Source organism: Scomber scombrus, chromosome 11 (genome assembly GCF_963691925.1).
Source record: "Scomber scombrus chromosome 11, fScoSco1.1, whole genome shotgun sequence".
NCBI classification, from domain to species: domain Eukaryota; kingdom Metazoa; phylum Chordata; class Actinopteri; order Scombriformes; family Scombridae; genus Scomber; species Scomber scombrus.
The window spans coordinates 855,596-872,761 of NC_084980.1; the positions used below are offsets into that span (position 1 = coordinate 855,596).

The 17,166-nt window shown below is 40.0% G+C and overlaps 1 protein-coding gene across 3 annotated transcripts; it reads right to left on the reverse strand.

The window, feature by feature from the left end:
- Positions 1-3,260: 3,260 nt before the first annotated feature.
- On the reverse strand, positions 3,261-16,815 carry exoc3 (exocyst complex component 3). Of its 3 annotated transcripts, none has more exons than XM_062429362.1 (16): positions 16,675-16,815; positions 15,533-15,732; positions 14,794-15,013; positions 14,483-14,655; positions 13,657-13,863; positions 12,206-12,384; positions 9,662-9,778; positions 8,828-8,945; positions 8,319-8,444; positions 7,144-7,244; positions 6,729-6,839; positions 6,398-6,539; positions 5,263-5,385; positions 4,932-5,093; positions 4,624-4,745; positions 3,261-3,668 (listed from the first exon to the last, which is right to left on the reverse strand). In XM_062429362.1, the coding sequence occupies exons 2-16, from the start codon at positions 15,674-15,676 to the stop codon at positions 3,464-3,466; spliced, it is 2,250 nt and encodes a 749-aa protein (XP_062285346.1). In that variant the 5' UTR covers positions 15,677-15,732; positions 16,675-16,815; the 3' UTR covers positions 3,261-3,463. The 3 variants fall into 3 exon arrangements, with proteins under 3 accessions (XP_062285346.1, XP_062285344.1, XP_062285345.1); XM_062429360.1 differs by having other exon boundaries at positions 13,657-13,869; XM_062429361.1 differs by having other exon boundaries at positions 13,657-13,869; positions 16,551-16,686.
- Between the last annotated feature and the right edge of the window lie 351 nt (positions 16,816-17,166).

The following is a 17,166-nucleotide window of genomic DNA, read 5'->3' on the forward strand; positions in this document are numbered from 1 at the left end:
CCTCAGCATTCTCACCCTTCTCAATCTCACTGTAGTTTTCGATATTATCAGCCACACCATTCTTCTCTCCTGCCCTGAATCCTCCCTTAACATCACAGGTACTGCCCTCACCAGGCTGAAATCATGTCTCACAGACACTTCATCAACATCAACAACTGCATGTCCGCATGTTGTCTTCTATGATCATTTTAACATACTGTATATAAATGTCTCTGAAAATGTAGTCGACACAGCCTCAGTACGGCTCAGAACATCATCTGGTCAGAGTCACCTTTGACCCTGAGATGAATCAATTGGACCAGGTTTGATATAGAGACTGACATGGTCTCTCTCTTGGACAAACAAAGATCCATTAACATTCCAAAGTGAGAATTAGTGTTAAAACTCAAACAAAATTTCTTGGTCAATAGTATGGATTAAACACAATACCAATTACTTATATCAGTATCAATTACCTAAAGAAACCTTCATTGTAACAGCGATCACCGATAAATGGGTATTTGAAGAACTGTCATTATACTTTCTCTTTTAATAAACACAAATGTTAGTATGAGAATGTTACTTAATGTGAGAAAGTGTTACATTGATGTTATGTTCACATTATGGTGATAACCAATTAACTATCATGGAATAAATAGAATAACAATGTGATCATGCTTGATCATATTCATCCTTTTCAGGTTTTAATGAATAGCAGTTTGATGAATCAAACTGATGTCATATTAATGCCAGAATGATACATCCTGTGTTCTGTGTTACTATGTTATAGTATGCATTTTATAATCAGGATTAAATACTGAATGAATGATGATGATGAAAAGTTTCACAGTAAAAAGCTGGAAATTAGATCTTTAAAGTAGCTGTGATTAACCTGATTGGCTGACACATGAGCCCTCCCCAGGAGGAAAAACCAGCTGCACCCATCTGAAACCGGCTTTGCGTTGCTTCAGGTTTTGCTCTGTCCATCTTTTCTTTTCTTCACCTCACACCTTCTTACCTTAGTCACCTTATCTTATTCTTTTAATCTTCAGTTATTCTTTATCTTAATTTTCTTAAGATTTTGTAATCTTGTATTTTTTGTCAGCAAACGTACAGAAAAAAGGACTTTAAAGTAAACACGTCATTACGTTTTGCATTTTGACATTATGAGGATTTTGATGTGTGGCCAGAAAGTTATTAAACAGTGAACTAGCTAAATTGGACTTTTACTTCCTTCTGTCATCAACCTGTGAGAGCTTTTTGGGCAGATAAACGTCTGTCAACCTACGACTCATCATGATCGAGAGGGACAAAGTCTGCAGGCAGACAACCACCGGACCAGGCAGTCTGACAGAAGACCAGCCGACCCGGATCATCCTCACAGCAACCCGACCGGACCTGCGACGCTCTCTGAGATCTTCCACTTGGTGTGCGTACGCGTGGTTCTGAAGGACGGACAGCTGAGGCCCTCCATGGATGAAAGTAGGATCCAAATATTGCTTTAATCAAGGGTTGATGTCAGATCGCGTCCCTTACACCGCACCACAGCAGGGGGGGGGGGCTATTTATTTCGCATCAGAAGCAACAAAACAACTGTTCATGAATACTGGCCAGAGGTTTCACAAAAAAAAAAAAAAAAAAAAAAAAGAAGACTGGCCATAGGTAATCAAACACACCAGGACACTCAGTCGCGTTTGCTACAAAGCTAATTAAAGATAACATCAAACTTAACACTATTTATGGCCACATAACACAATTAAACATGCACACTACATCACTAAAACATGACTTTCATCTCGAACATTAACAGTCCCATGAGCCTTTGTGCTAACCAGCTCAAATTGTCCCAATTCATTTAAATTCATCATTCACCATCATCTTTGATGTCGCTATATTAAGTAACAATCTGTTGAATTCATATTGTATTGCAAGTTTATCATTACATTTATTTATACATCATTTATTAATAGTGTATAGTTATTAAAATATTTGGTATTTTTGTTTGATAAAGTAATGGCTAATTCTTTAATTGTTCAAAAACATCAACATTAAACAACTTTCAGATTCAAGAACAATGAGCCACATTTTTTTTTAAGGACTGACCATTTTGCACAATCATACAAAAGAAAATCCTCTGCTGAAGAGGAGGAAATACCAACTTCTTTGGTAATTTCAACAACTGTAGACCAGAGTGCATTGCATTTATAAGGCATGGTCTGATTAACAACAACGCTCAATTGTGAAAACAGCAATCTGCTACTGTAGAATCACAGACTGAAGTCAAATAGAGGGTAGATGTTGTGTTTATGTCCTGTATGTTTGTCCTACAGGTTTTTTTTTGCGAGGTGCTGAGGAGATGGGATTGAGGAAAGCGGTGAATCCCCAGTTTGGAGGAGGACAATTGTCAGGACAACAAAATAATAAATGAATAAGGGCTTCAACATTTTTCACCCTGATTTATTCCTAGCAGCTTGGAGAAGGCTTTTAAAACACCATTCAGCATGTCATGCTGGGAGATACATTTTACAGTTTTTACATTAACTGAATGGAGGAAATATGAAAAATCCAAAAAGTGGCTCATATATTGCAGTCTGGTCGAACATGATGTCAGGGGTGATTTCACTGTGTTCTGTTAGTGGAATTTTTGGGTGGAATGAAAACATGTTGGACTGTTGACCCTTCATGGCATAGGACTGCCCATCCCTGCTGCAGGCCCTATATGATATTAGAATTATTACACTTTAATATCAGGTGTATATATTCCACACATTTTATGACGCAGTGATGATGTGCAAAAAAGCATATATATTGACACTTGTTCTCTTTGTTAAATGGCTGACATCAGTCAGCAAATTCATAGAGATCCACAGCCTGATGTCACAAGGCAGCCAAGATGAAATGATTATACCATGACTATACAGTTGCATTGGTTTCATTGTTGTTGACATGGGATATCAACAGTCTGACAGCTCCACGGACAATTCTTGTCGACCACTCCTACATCCCTAACTGTCCCAGGATCAGCTCCTCGGATGGTGATCGTAACATATTTGGATGTAGATTGATTTTGAAATGAATTTACTTTCTCTTTATGCATAGTACTGTCAAAATGTTGCTAAAAGGGTATTGAAAAAAGAAGTGTGGTTGACTGTTTTATGCACCTAGTGATTGCAGCTTCAACAAAAATAGTGAACCTGTTTTGAAGTTAACTGTGACTGTCTTGTGTAACTGTGACCAAAATCCTGTGATGATTGGACCAATAATTAGTCAGCATACCATAGTCCATTTTTACAACTACGATTTTATTTTATTTTCTGAAGCAGAAGGGTGATCTCGATGACAATAAAACAGCAAATAAAGTGTGGGGACAAAATCACAGCGAGCTGCATTAAACAGTTAAAGACAACACAGTGTAGAAAAAGAAATGATCATGTTATCATCTTAGAAGGTGCTGAAGTTGGAAATAGTGTCATATTGACTGGCTTTATTTGAGAAGCTTTGCAGTTGCCATGGAGGTCATGGTAGTCATGGTTGTCATGGTGATAGTGGGCACGGTGATGTCTTTGAAGATGGGCTGTGTGACACCAGCGTAGGATACTTTGTTCTCACTGAGAGTCCCGATGATCATCTGGCGCATTTCCCTGCTGGCATCACCACGCACCGCCAGCAATGCCTGGATGTGCTCCTCCCTACGGAGAGCAGAGAGGCCAAAAACCTTAGCAATGTTTAGGAGATGTGATATAACATTTGTTTGGAAACTCATCAAGGACACTTCAGCTGTGATTAATAGCATTATCAACATCTGTATTCCACAGTTTTCCGCCAGTTTGTGGCCCTGGTGCTTTATACAGTATGCTGACCACTTCCATGGCTTACTGGGACTTAAGAATGGCTTATAGTCCACAATGCTGATGTCTCACAGTGGCCAAGTCAGGGTCCAGGGTTCATATTCATCAAACTACTGAGTCAAAACTTTGGACTTAAGTGAAAGATAAAAAAAGTCCTTTACTCACAGAATTAAAATGTGTACCTCACCTACAGCAGCAAAATGTGTTGCAGCAGAATTAAGTTTCTATTTGCTTTTATGTATATATATATATATACACATATATATATACACACACAATAAATATAAGAGCTTGTTGTTCATTTCTAATGTTAATTATTTCCAGAGATTTTAAGATTTCACACAAATGACAATGAACTTACTGCCACACCAAAAAATATTTTGTCTGTGTATTTTGTGAAAGAATATAACATGGTGCCTATGACAGCTGCAGTGTATAGTAAGAAGTAAACACTACTGTCTCAAAACGCTATAAATACTATCATGTGAGACACAATAAGATGCTCTCAACCTAAACACAGATAAGTAATGTGGTGAAATGGTGGGGGGGGGAGAGAGAGAGAGAGAGAGAGAGAGAGAGAGAGAGAGAGAGAGAGAGAGAGAGAGAGAGAGAGAGAGAGAGAGAGAGAGAGAGAGAGAGAGAGAGAGAGAGAGAGAGAGAGAGTTTAGGGTTAGATAATGGTTAGGCAAGTAGTGGTTATGATTAAGGTTAGGTTAAGTCTCCAGGAAATGAATGTAAGTCAATGTCATGCCCTCTGAAGTGATGGAAACACAATTGTGTGTGTGTGTGTGTGTACCTGATGTCAGGGTATTTAGACACTAGTGTGGTGACCTCTAGGAACAGCAGAGCTGGGTCGGTGAGCTTGAAGACTTCAGCGGTGGCAGTGATGGCACCACACAGACGGTCTGTATCTTCACCCTGAACACAACAATAACTTAACACTGGCCATGTGTACTGGATCTGTTTAGCAAGCATCTTATCAACAGCTTTGGTCATACTTAACAGATTTGGTGAACTCAACCCAGTAGTTAAATGTTAGTTACAACTGTTACACTACATTTGAACCATACAGCAGTATAAAGAAACAGTTGTATGTTAACTCACAGCAGCCAGTTTTCTGAAGAGGAACTTGAATTGATCAGCCTCTTTGATCATCCTATCAGCTCCTTCCCTCCTCTCATCAGCATTCTTAAAGGTGATCCTCTTCTGCATCACTGCTTTGATGTACTCCACCACCACCCTACGCAGGGCCTCGCTCGTCATTTCCTGCACACACCACAGCCAACGTGTCATGAGATCATCTTTAAAATCTTTGTATGATTATACACACACAAGATGGCTCACAGCTCTTCCAAAACTATGGAACTGGGAAAATATGATCATTCATGCACATGTTGGATTGCTTCTCAGATCCTGTATTCTGCTCACGTCCTACCTGGTTGAAGGGTTTTTTGATCTTGTTGAAGTCATTGAAGTAGTCCTCCACTGTCACACAGATGGTGTCCACAGCATGAGAGCCAGCAAGCCACTTCCTGGTCAGTAGTTCATTAAGGTGATTCTGAGATACACAAGTCAATGCGTTGTCAAAAAGGAAAAAAAAAAGAAAATGCACTGTAGCATTTCTGACATCAGCAGAATTCTGTTAGATGAAAGTTATTGTAAAGCCCATTCATCCATCACTTAGCTAGGTACTGTTTAACTATTCTATATGTTAATAACAAATGGGCAGCATGCCATGAGGAGTTATTACAATTCAAGAACATTTTATATGAGGTGTAAACATCAACAATATGTCTACATGTACTGTGGTTGTCAATGAAACATTTTGATTATCCAAAGATGATGAAACACTCTTTCTACTGACTTTTTCAAATGTACAATGACTGTATTTGTTATGGAGAATTAGTTTGTCAATGGTTAACTCATCAGTGGAGCTAGTGTACAGGAGTCTAGGATATCTTACAATGAAAGTGTTTATTGAAGCTCGGCCAAGGAGAATATTAGTATTATCAATACACCGTCTGATGCATGATGCCACTATGATTCTGAGGACCTCTGTGGATAGTCTTTAAGCCTTCACAGATAGTACCACCAATACTCTATGCCCATAAATGGTCATACTCAATGCATCTACAGTAATGGAATTTGCCTTTTGGTTCGTTATTCTACAAACAAGGAAACACAGTTACCCATCTGTGGGGTTAGGGAGTCAGACAGTCATATCCTCTGACCCTGGGTGACAATGCAATGCAATGCAAGCATGCACCACTATATGCTGCAAGACAGTTGCCTTCATGTCTCAAGGAGAGAAACAGTATGTCTCTCTGCCAAGATTATAGTATTGAGCACCAAAAAACAAATGAATTTGTATGAAAGTGAAAGTCTCAGCAGGAAAAATCTCTCTGATAACACAAATCCGTCGGTAGGTTAACTGAGTAGGAAAGTGTCTTGGAGCAAACTGTCCTTTTAATTTTATTTTATAGCCTCCAACAGATCTGAGTAGATTATCTAAGCATCTGAGCACTTTTATTTGTAATAAAACATTTATCATTAATTAGAGCCCTTCTTACTTCAAGATCTAGGAAGACTTCATCCAATAAGAACTGACATCCTTCCTTGGCCACCTCATTGAGTGTCCTCCCTATGGCAGTGTCACTGACAGTGGGCTCTGACGACTGAGAGTACTTCTTCTTCAGACTCTTGATGGACTCACTGAGGAACACACGTGACAAATGTCATGCATAAGAATATTTAAAACATTCAACTCCCTGAAGACACATTCACCTGAAACTGACATTTATCATATTCCACTTGGCATCACTACCAAAACTCTTGTTCTGAAAGCATAAACTTTCAGAACAAAGTGTATGCTTCCAAAGTTTGTGTGAAATGAAATCTTACTTGAATGTCTGACAGTTGTTAATGATGGCTATCATGTATTGCACATAACACTGAGGCAGCTGCCGGTCTCTCAGGTGCTCCTCTTTGTAAACCACTGCTTCCTCTCTGTACCTGTACACAACAACACACAGTTTCAATGTAACACAGCAAAGTGATAAAACATGAGTCCTTTGTTCTCTTGAGCCTGGTTTTCATGAGACCCATATTTAGAGGATAAGTGCCAATTAGACATCAGAACCTGTGTGGACAACATGCGTGTAGTTGACCCTGAAAAGTTCATTCATTATATTCTACATTTGTTTTTGTTTTTTAAAATCAGATCTTATAAACCAAACTATTCTTGCATGTAAATGTGAAGGACAGCTTTAAGAGACTCTCAGTACTTCAGAACAAAAGTCAAACAAGAGAACGATACCTGATGAGGAATGTGTTCATCTGTTTCAGGCAGAGCTTCAGAACCTGCTCTTTGAAATCTCCATCAATCTGTGCAGCAACCTGCAGGTTCTGTTCAAACATCTGATGAAGAATGGAGTGAAGACATAAAGAACAGGGAGGGAGGAGGAGTAAAATGATTAGTAGAAGGATAAGGAAGCAAACATCACTCTGTTGGTTATTTCCAGGTCTCAGGTGGTGACTGAAGGTGAGCAGGCCTTAGCAGTTAGTGGCCTCAGACTTTGGAATACTTACTTGTTCAGATAAGACAAGCTACACATGTATCATCTTACAAACCATTCTTTTACAAGGAAAGCCTTTATATTCACGTAATAGGTGTCTTTTGGTTTTATCTTTTCATCCTCATCATTTATTTTCCTGTGTTGGACAATCTTACTGTTTGTCTGCATTTGCCTTCATAATTGTTGTTTTCTCTGGAAGGCTCTTTGTAACATTATTCAATGCTATACAAATAAAGTTTTATTTTATAATGCTGGAGCTTCACAAAGTATTGAGAATATGTCACTTTGTCCAACAAACAATTCCTCACAATGGCTTAATGTTTGCCAAATGTATTCAAGCTGAAATACACCAATACTGTAACTCTTTCAATGATCTCAGATCATATGCACTGGTAAATTGCAGCTTAGAGGGATCACAGGCACACACTTGTCTCTCAATGTAATACATGTCAGGCCAAAACTAACACATCAGGGCTGTTTAGCCTGTGTGCACAAGGAGACATGAATAGAATAGAGTAGAATAGACTTTATTGTCCCCTAGAGGAAATTTGTCATGGACTCAAAGTGCGTAGTGCATAGTAGTAGCTGCCCTTACAGACAATAAATACACATAAAATACATATAACAACTAAAGACGTACACGTAGGCTACATACACACTCATGACACATCCAATGAAAGATTAAAGCAAATAAAAAACAAAACAAACAGAACACCAAGTTATTGCACACTTCCCAGGCCGCATCATACAGATCTATTTAACATTTTGATGGAGGTGGGTATGAAAGAGTATTTAAAACGGTTCAGTTTGCATTTTGGGATTCTGTACCTTCTGCCAGAAGGCAGTGTGTGTGTGTGTGTGTGTGTGTGTGTGTGTGTGTGTGTGTGTGTGTGTGTGTGTGTGTGTGTGTGTGTACCTGAAAGACAATGGCTGGCAGTGTGGTCTGGTAGTATCCATCCTGGTCAGCCTCAGGCTCTGTTTCTTTCTGCCAGTCCTTCTTGTCTGTTTCCAGAGCCTTCCTCAGCCAGCCAGTTATATTAGACTGCACACACAGACAGTCAGTGAAAAGGAAAGAGTCAGTAACTTATTGTGACAATGCACACCTGTTGAACTTTAATTCATTGAGACAAGCAGGTATTTTTCTGAACCTTGAAACATCCTCTAGCCTATTTATTTGATAAGTGATATCCTGGTAAAGGAGGGAGAAGAGGAGGTTTGGTGAACAAGGGGGTAGCAGAAGGCCAGAACAGGCAATTTCATGAAAAAGGAAGTTACAGTGATTAAATGTCTAAGGAGCGGGTTTATGTTAAGTGCAGTGCTCATGATGTGATTCTTCTTTCTGGTGAAGATTCCACCACATACTAAGAATGAACACTAGAGGGTTAATAACTTCCTGTCAGTGTGTTCAGTGTGTGTGCTGCTTACTGTGAAAGTCTGTACGTATTTGCTGAGGAGGTCATCCACCACTTCCTGAGGCAGTAAAGGCTCCAACTGGTTGATGTCACACTCTGAAAGAAGCTCTGGATGACCCATCATCTCCTCACTGAAACAAACACACACTCTAGAATTCACTTCAATCTGCAGGTGTCCAGTGAAATCTTAGAACCCAGTTTTTTACAGTTTTATTTTATTGCATGATATCCGATATTAAAAAGCAGCCTCGTCTGCATATGACTGAAATACATACGTAAACGGTGTTTAGATGCAAATCAAATTAACAATAGCAGCTCAGAGTATCAAGATCCATCAATAATTGCTTTATTATTGCAACATAGCCTTCTGGGACTTGAATAGTGAGGGGCCTAGAGATCTCCACCCCTACATGTTCAGTAATATAGACATTTTGACAATGTGGTGGAGACCTGTGTAGAAAAAGTAGTATAGTCAAATACATTGGTATTTGGTAGTTGTGAATCTATCCCATGAGGCTGTGTGTTGGTTTGGCAGGATTTTATTCTGTAGGGACCAGCTGGTAAAATAACAGATATTGGTCAATTCCAACAGAGACACATAAAGTCTCCTTCTGTACATGAGTCTCATCACTGCCACAGATTTAGTAGGAGCTAACCTGGAAAACACACCAAATGAACAAGTGCACACTGATGCTGATGAAGCATAACACTTCAGGCCTTAAAGGAGTTTTTGCTCATGTGCTGATGACTAATGGAGCGGTGCACAATAAAGCTTTGTCTAATAAACAGTACATGGACACAGCTTGTTAGAGTGTGTCTGTGTGTGTGTTTGTGTTTGTGTTTGTACCTCTTATAAGTGTTGAGAACCCAGGTTAGCATGGACACAATCTCATTAGCTTCCAAGTCCTCAAAGGCCAGTTCTTTGACACGACAAGACACAGCGTTGTGGTAGAGACCGAAAAACCTGAAACACACATGAATAGGTGTAACATCTATTCACTGGTAAACCTGATCATTACATAACATACAGTAATTACTAGATAGCCTAAGTTTCAGTTTCTCCTCTCTGTCCATCACTCACACTTTGTATATTTTCCTCTCTCCCTTTTTATTTTTTTTATTTTTTTTTTTAAATGTGGGTCAATGGTGTTTAAACGTTAAACGTTTAATTGAATTCACAGGTTGCAACAGCAGTTCACCAAAGCCATGCACTCAGACAGACTGTGAGACTGTCCATCTCTGAGTGGTAGTGTTGTAGTAGTGTAGAGATCGGTCGTGGTCTGGAGACCACATTGCTGGATTTTCAAGAACAGTCGAGAACACAGCTGCAATGACATCTTTCAGTCTTTCTTCTTGCTTCTTCTGTGATTTAGTGTAAAACACCCACCTTCAAATGCTACCAATAATATTTTACTTTGAAAGTTTTAACGCTGGCACCGGGCCGCACCCTCCACCTGTGAGTGTTATACACAGCACGCTGGTGTTATGTTGAAGTCTGCAGACATCCCAACTCTCCCGGAAGTTCCGGGTGTCTCCCGCATATTGATAACGGCTCACTGACGCCCGCAAATGAGATCCAATCTCCCGGAATCTGGAGCGAGTGAGCAAGAGCGCGCACTAGAGAGTGACTGCGTGTGTGTGTGTGTTTGTGTGACTATAAATGCAGCGTTACAGCTCTGTGTTGCCGCTTATTAGACCGATCGCATGCACGCCCCAACTTAACTCCAGCATGGAGCCCTCTATTTCAGTTTTCTGTTGACAAGCACACTATTCCAAAAGATTGGAAGATAGCAATTATTATAAAGTGATAATTCTACTTTATGTTTATTACTGAGGTCATAGTGGGTAATAGCAGTGTATTAGGGTTCATTAAATTGAATGGTGTCCACTCCATTAACGTAGGCCTACATGAGAGGGGCAAAATATTAGGATCATCAGTCAGTATAATGCACCCCAGTATGCTGCCATCACTTAGTACAACCTCAGAATTTATAACATAGCTGTTGTATTGGATTGAATTTGTGTACCTAATGAAGTGGCTGGTGACTGTATATCATCATATCACACAGCCCCCTAAATAAAGCTTTTCTTTTTAGCAAATGAATAATGCACATTTTGAGCCACACGATTAAGATTACAGTAATGGTCTCAAAAAATGGTCTTGCATTGGTTTGGTCTTGGTCTTGACTCGGTCTCGACCCCTTAAAGTCTTGGTCTTGTCTTAGTTTTGGTATGCTCTGGTCTTGGTCTTGACTCAGTCTCGGGTTAGGTGGTCTTGACTACAACACTACTGAGTGGATCATCTTTGCCTATACTTTTTGCAGGTTTTCAAAAGCTGCTGCAAGTGTTGCTCTCATTTTTTTAATACCTTCCAGGGACGCATCATAATGAAACACACATCTACGGTTTTTGTTGTTTTAAATGGTGCAGTGACCTGAGTCCTTCTTGGTAAGTTGGTAGTGCATTCAGGTGATGAAAAGAACATCTGACAACAGAGCATCTCCATTCAGCTGCAGCATTGCATTCATAAACTGTGATGTTTGGAAAATCAACAGGAAACACTCAGAATAATTATCTCTATAATAACAATAATAATAATAATAATAATAATAATAATAATAATAGGGAACAATTATCAGACACGAGTGTTATAGAAAACCTGTAGTTGCAGTAAAGGGTCAAAGAAAGTTATTCTGATCTCAGAGTTTAAGAAAGTTTTAGCTACACAACAACACATAAATGAACCATTGTATGAAACAATATATGAAACTGAGATATGTGTGCTCTCACTGATGATCAGAGCCAGGAGGACTGCATTCTAGATAATAAATAGAAAGGAGTAACACCTTCAAAAGAAAATGTCAGGCAGTATATATGATGACCTGCAGAACTTTCTACAGAAAGTTTGTTCCCTATCAGTCTGAGTCAGAGTATAACAAGGAGGAAAGTGTGCTGAGGCAAACAGAGCGCGACAAGAGAAGGTCAAGAAGAGAGAGCACTGCTGCTGCATCATAAGATAAACCTGAACACTGGACTCTCAAACTGTCATTTACAGTAGCACCTAGTGGTAGAGTTGAAACACATGATCAATCTACAACACAATGTTACTGCTGCCATGGATGTGACATGACTTTGGGAAATGTCTGGCACTAAAAACAGGTGTAAGCAGACAGTGGCCTTGTTATCTGGCTTAAATATAAAAACCACTGGTATGCTCCATTAATACTTTGTGAGGAGTGCAGAAGAATGTGGCTTGATTTTCCATTTTCAATTTATTCTGACATTCAACTGTACAAAATGACTTCAGCAGTGCTTGGAATTAGAAAGCTGGTACCATTTTCTATTCAGTGTTTGGGAGCTGTTACATACACTGACAACAAAACAGACTGACCTGTTGAAGGTGTTGTAGTGAGGGGGGAAGCACTGAACCATGAGGTTCTTTACAACGATGAGGTCATCCAGAACATATTTCCTGGTTATTTCCAGAAGACGAACCAGCCACATTTTATCAGCCTCTCTGGTGACAGCCTGGGTGCCCTCAATGCGGGTGCTGACTGTCCCCTCCAACACCTGCAGGACAAACAGTAGAAAGACTTCAGGAAAAGCTCTTTGGTTTATGGGATGAGACTGTAAAGCTGACCTGTGCAGGACTGAGGTTAAGGGATTTAAAATGTGAACACCACAGCAAATCAAATCAAAATAAATGTCACCTAATCTCTAATCTAACCTAATGCTTCATCATGTGCTAATGACTGTGAGACCAAGGCCTCCTATTCATTATCGCAGGCATTACTCTCAGTCTGTTCTCCATATTTGGCAAAGATCATTTGACACAAGACTTGACTGTTGAGTAAAATGCCATTTTGGCTCAAGTAGGTAAGTAGGACAATCCAGATAAGAAGAAAAAGAGTTTGAAGATGAAGAGTTTGAAAAAAAGCAAGGGAAGGATAACAAAGACGACTGAGGTAAAGAGAGAGGAAGAGGAAGAAGAGTGAGATGAAGAAAAGAAAGAGGAAGAAGAGTGAGTTTCTCTTTCCTCAAACGTTTTCTATCATAGTTCTTGAATGATTTGCACCTTCTTAAATCAGTTCTTTACTTATTATTGTTACTTCCTGCCATTCTTCCTCACTTCTGTCTGCTCTCTCCTGATTCCTTCACTCACTCTAAATGTAAAAAGCTCCTTTTAAAAGTCTGACTGAGCATGAAGCACAACTGCATAACTGCTATGGTGTCAGTTACAGTAACTAACGACACATGGTAGGAACGCATTAACATCACTAATGTAAAGCAGCACTGGATTGTTAAAGCAATATAAACTGTAGCTTCTGAATAGCTTTTCTAGCTACTTGCTTTGTTGTTTTTTGTCTGACATTATTATTTAATGCTGCACATGTCAGTGTCATATATGACATTGACCTGTCCCAAAACAGTCTGTCTGTGTTTGTCTCCATTTCTCATACAATGATACAGTGTTTCCTTGAAGCTACAACAGAAACTGCAGTAGGAAGCCAGTCTGAGCTAACAGCTGTGAACTGATGGAGGGTCAGCAAGAATGCTATTTCTGAATGTGGGTGGAGGATAACATAATGTACGTGTGTTTAGCTTCCACTATGTCCCTGATTACAATACACCATATGCAGTCTATGTAAAACACATATAAACATGTATGAGGCTATGCTATCCTGCTATTACATTTATTTTTCATGTGTTTCTTTCAGGAGGGGCAGAATGTCAGAAAATGGTAAAACACTGCACATAACTTGTCTGGTGGGGAAGGTAAATTTGTACATAGATGTATAAGATGTACAGAGTGTTACTCTGATGCTTCATCCCTCCTTTTACCTCAAACATTTTGTCCTTCCATCGTTTGGGTCTCCCTGGTGGGATGAACCCGGTCTGCTTCTTACGGTCGACCATGCGCCGATCAATCTTCTCCTCGCGCTCAATGATACGAACCACTGACACGAGCATGGTAGGGTCACGACGAACTGTCACCATGGACCTCTGCAGTACCATCCATAACTGTTTGGCCAGCTCATCTGACAACGCCTGAACCTGAGAGAGATAGAGAGAGAGAGAGAGAGAGAGAGAGAGAGAGAGAGAGAGAGAGAGAGAGAGAGAGAGAGAGAGAGAGAGAGAGAGAGAGAGAGAGAGAGATGTTTTTGGATTGATGTCAAATCAATAAAACTTGACACTTCCTGTAAAATTTTCACATTAAAAGCTTACTAAGAAGGGGAGGAATCCTTCACAATTTGAAAATATCTGTGCAGGAAGTATTGGGAAGCTTCACAGTGATCAAAATGTGCAACACACACAGACACAGACACAAAGACACACTAGCTAAAGGTGAAGGAAGTTAAAAATGTGCACTAACCAGTGGATATTACAAAAAAGGTCTGTATAGTATATAAGGCTGTTCTAAATAAAGGCCTGATTCTCTCTGCTTTTGATAAATATAGGACACAATTTGAGAATGTACAATAATTGAAACTTTCACAAGCCGAGCAAAGACTTTAAACTACATAAAACATTTCAAAAAAATTGGTATCTGATCCATTTTCCTTCATGAACACTACACCGAAGAAGAGAAAAAGTCATGTTGAGGAGGGGCATGATGTTCTTGTACAGTTATGTTACAACATTCTAATACACTATTACTTGAACTTACATCTTCAAAGTAGTTAAAGATGAGGTTCATGTCACTGGTGTTTTTGCTGTCCATGCGGTACTGTTCATACATGAGGTCGTCCCGGGAACACTCCAGCTCCATCAGCTTCCTGTGGGCCTGCAGCAGCTCCCCCTGCTCTATCAGCTGCTGAGTGTCTTCCACGATCTCTGGGACTGCACACACACAGAGACAGCAAAGATACACAAAGTACTGAGAGCCAATGAAAGCAGAGACAACTTGGTGTGTTATACATTACAGTACTTTCCCATAAGATGACAAAACCTAAAACCTGTCTAAACAATATTATGTACCTGAGAAGATGTTTTTAAGGTTTTCCACAGCAGAGGCCAGCTGACTGTGTTGAACAACGGCATCCTTGACATCCTTCAGGTTCTCTATGGTGTTGATGCTCTGCCTCCAGTCTTTACTCACATCAGCCAGTGAGCTCTGGATGTCTTTAACGTCCAGCAGGGCACTGTGCAGCTGGGTCAGTCCAGTACGGACACCATCCAGCTGGGACTGGATGGCTGCCTAAGGGACATTCAGAGCCAACAAGATACAGATTTTAGTGTAATACTGGAGTTTGAATCACTAAAACATATCAGTAATAACTAAAACAATAATAAATCAAATACAATAAATACATGTGACATTACTATATCAAACAACATACTGTATGCTACGTCACTGATAAGTACATGAATGCATTATTACTTAGCTGTAAAGAGAAGTACAAATAATAGGGATCTCTACCCAAACAGTAACACACTGCTTATAAGTGGAAAGGAAGTATGAACAACAGGCTGCTGAGTTCTTTGGAATCCAATGGGTCCCCTCTGATAGGAGGACAATGAGAGACCTGACAATATGTCCCACCATCCCTTGGTTCTAACTTGTAAGGATTGTTGAGGAATTGCTGCTTTTCTCTGTTTAATATCATTGTAAACAACAATCTTGAGTTGTGGACATGTGAAGACGCCACATGAGTAAACACATGTAGAATAAAGAGGTGTATAATGAACTATACTGTATTGCCATTGAACTCATCACCTTCAGCCGAGCCTCAACCGAAGCCTTCTTTCTGGCCTCTCTTCTTCTGTACTGCTCAACTTTGTCCAGCTGGTCTGATCTCTGCAGCATTCCTGCCACACGCTGCACTGCCGTGGCAACCGCCTCCCGACTTGTCTCCTCCATAGTGATGCTCAGTTGTATAAAGTACCAGCTGTATTCACAGGTTTCATACAATCACACTTGAGGTGAAAGAGAAAGACACATATAAGTCACAAGTCAGTCTCCTACACACCAAAATGAATAGACTTAATAAGTGTATATGCGATTTGTCCTTAACTACAGAAAAGTGTGTGGGGGGGGGGGGGGGGGGGGGGGGGGGATAGTGCAATATCAAGGTAAGCATGACGTTTCTTTAGTGTATTTGACCATTTTGTAAAGAAACAAAGAACAATAGCGTCTCTCTTGCCCCGGTAAATAAAAACATATGCCCTTCTGGTGCCTGCTGACCCTCTACCTGTTTTCAAGATTTCGAATGCTTTGTCGCACAAATGAACCAAATGCGACAGATCTGGCTAAATATTTAACAAAGCAAATAGAGAATATCAATATATTCCTGTGTTTCCCTGTCAGATCAAGTATTAGTAGGAATACTACCCACTGCACTGAAACTGATTGACGTTCTGATCGAAGCTGCGTAATGAAACTGTCATTAAGCTTTTTAGTTGTGAAAGCTGCAACCAGGAAATGTCAAACTACTTGTTCTCTGGTATGATCAGTGATGCATCGTTGCACAGAACTCTGCATCAGCTCCATTCAGTCATTTTTACAATAAAAAGAAATGTACCAATGAGAACTACAATTGTTTTGAAATACAATATAAAAGTTAAACATCCTTAGCTGTCAAACAGTGAAATGGCTTCACGGCTGTTACTGTAGCATGGAGGTATGTACTGACAGCTAACAGCTAACGAGCTGCTGCTCACACAGCTGGTGCACAGCAGCCCAGCAGACACACATTACTCACTGTAATAGATAACATGTCAAATGAAAACATTACCCATGTAAATCAGATCTTCCAGCTGAAGATTTCAGAGCATAATGTTATGCTAAGCTAACAACGGAACGGAAGTTTTCCTGGCTGTGAAACAGTGTTAGCTTCACAGAGACAGGAGTCATCTCACCCTGTGCACTCAACGCTTCAGCATGGGGAAGATGAAATAACGCTGCATGTCCACAAAACTAACATTTCTATAAGAAACGGAGTTTTGCTGTTGTATTTAATCACTTCCTCATTCGAGCCCCGCCCAGCATCAGCTGCTGCTTCTTCTTCTTCTACTACTTCCTTTTCTTTCTCCGAGGCGGCTGATAACCAGTGTATGAGCAACAGCGCCCCCTGTGCACACCATAGACTGTACACCACAGACTTAAATCAACATAGAATCGTTTACTGCTTTAATAGCGCATTCTCTAAAATACTGTTGAAACATCATTCGCAATCGCAACATCTCGTAATACTATGTTAGAGAGTGTCTGCGCGTGTGTGTGTTTGTGTGACTATCAATGCAGCGTGTGTGAGAGCACAGCGTCCTGATAGCTCTGTGTTGCTGCTTTTTAGACCAATCGCACCGAAAACACATAACACAAAGATGAAATAATACACAAAACACTGCTAA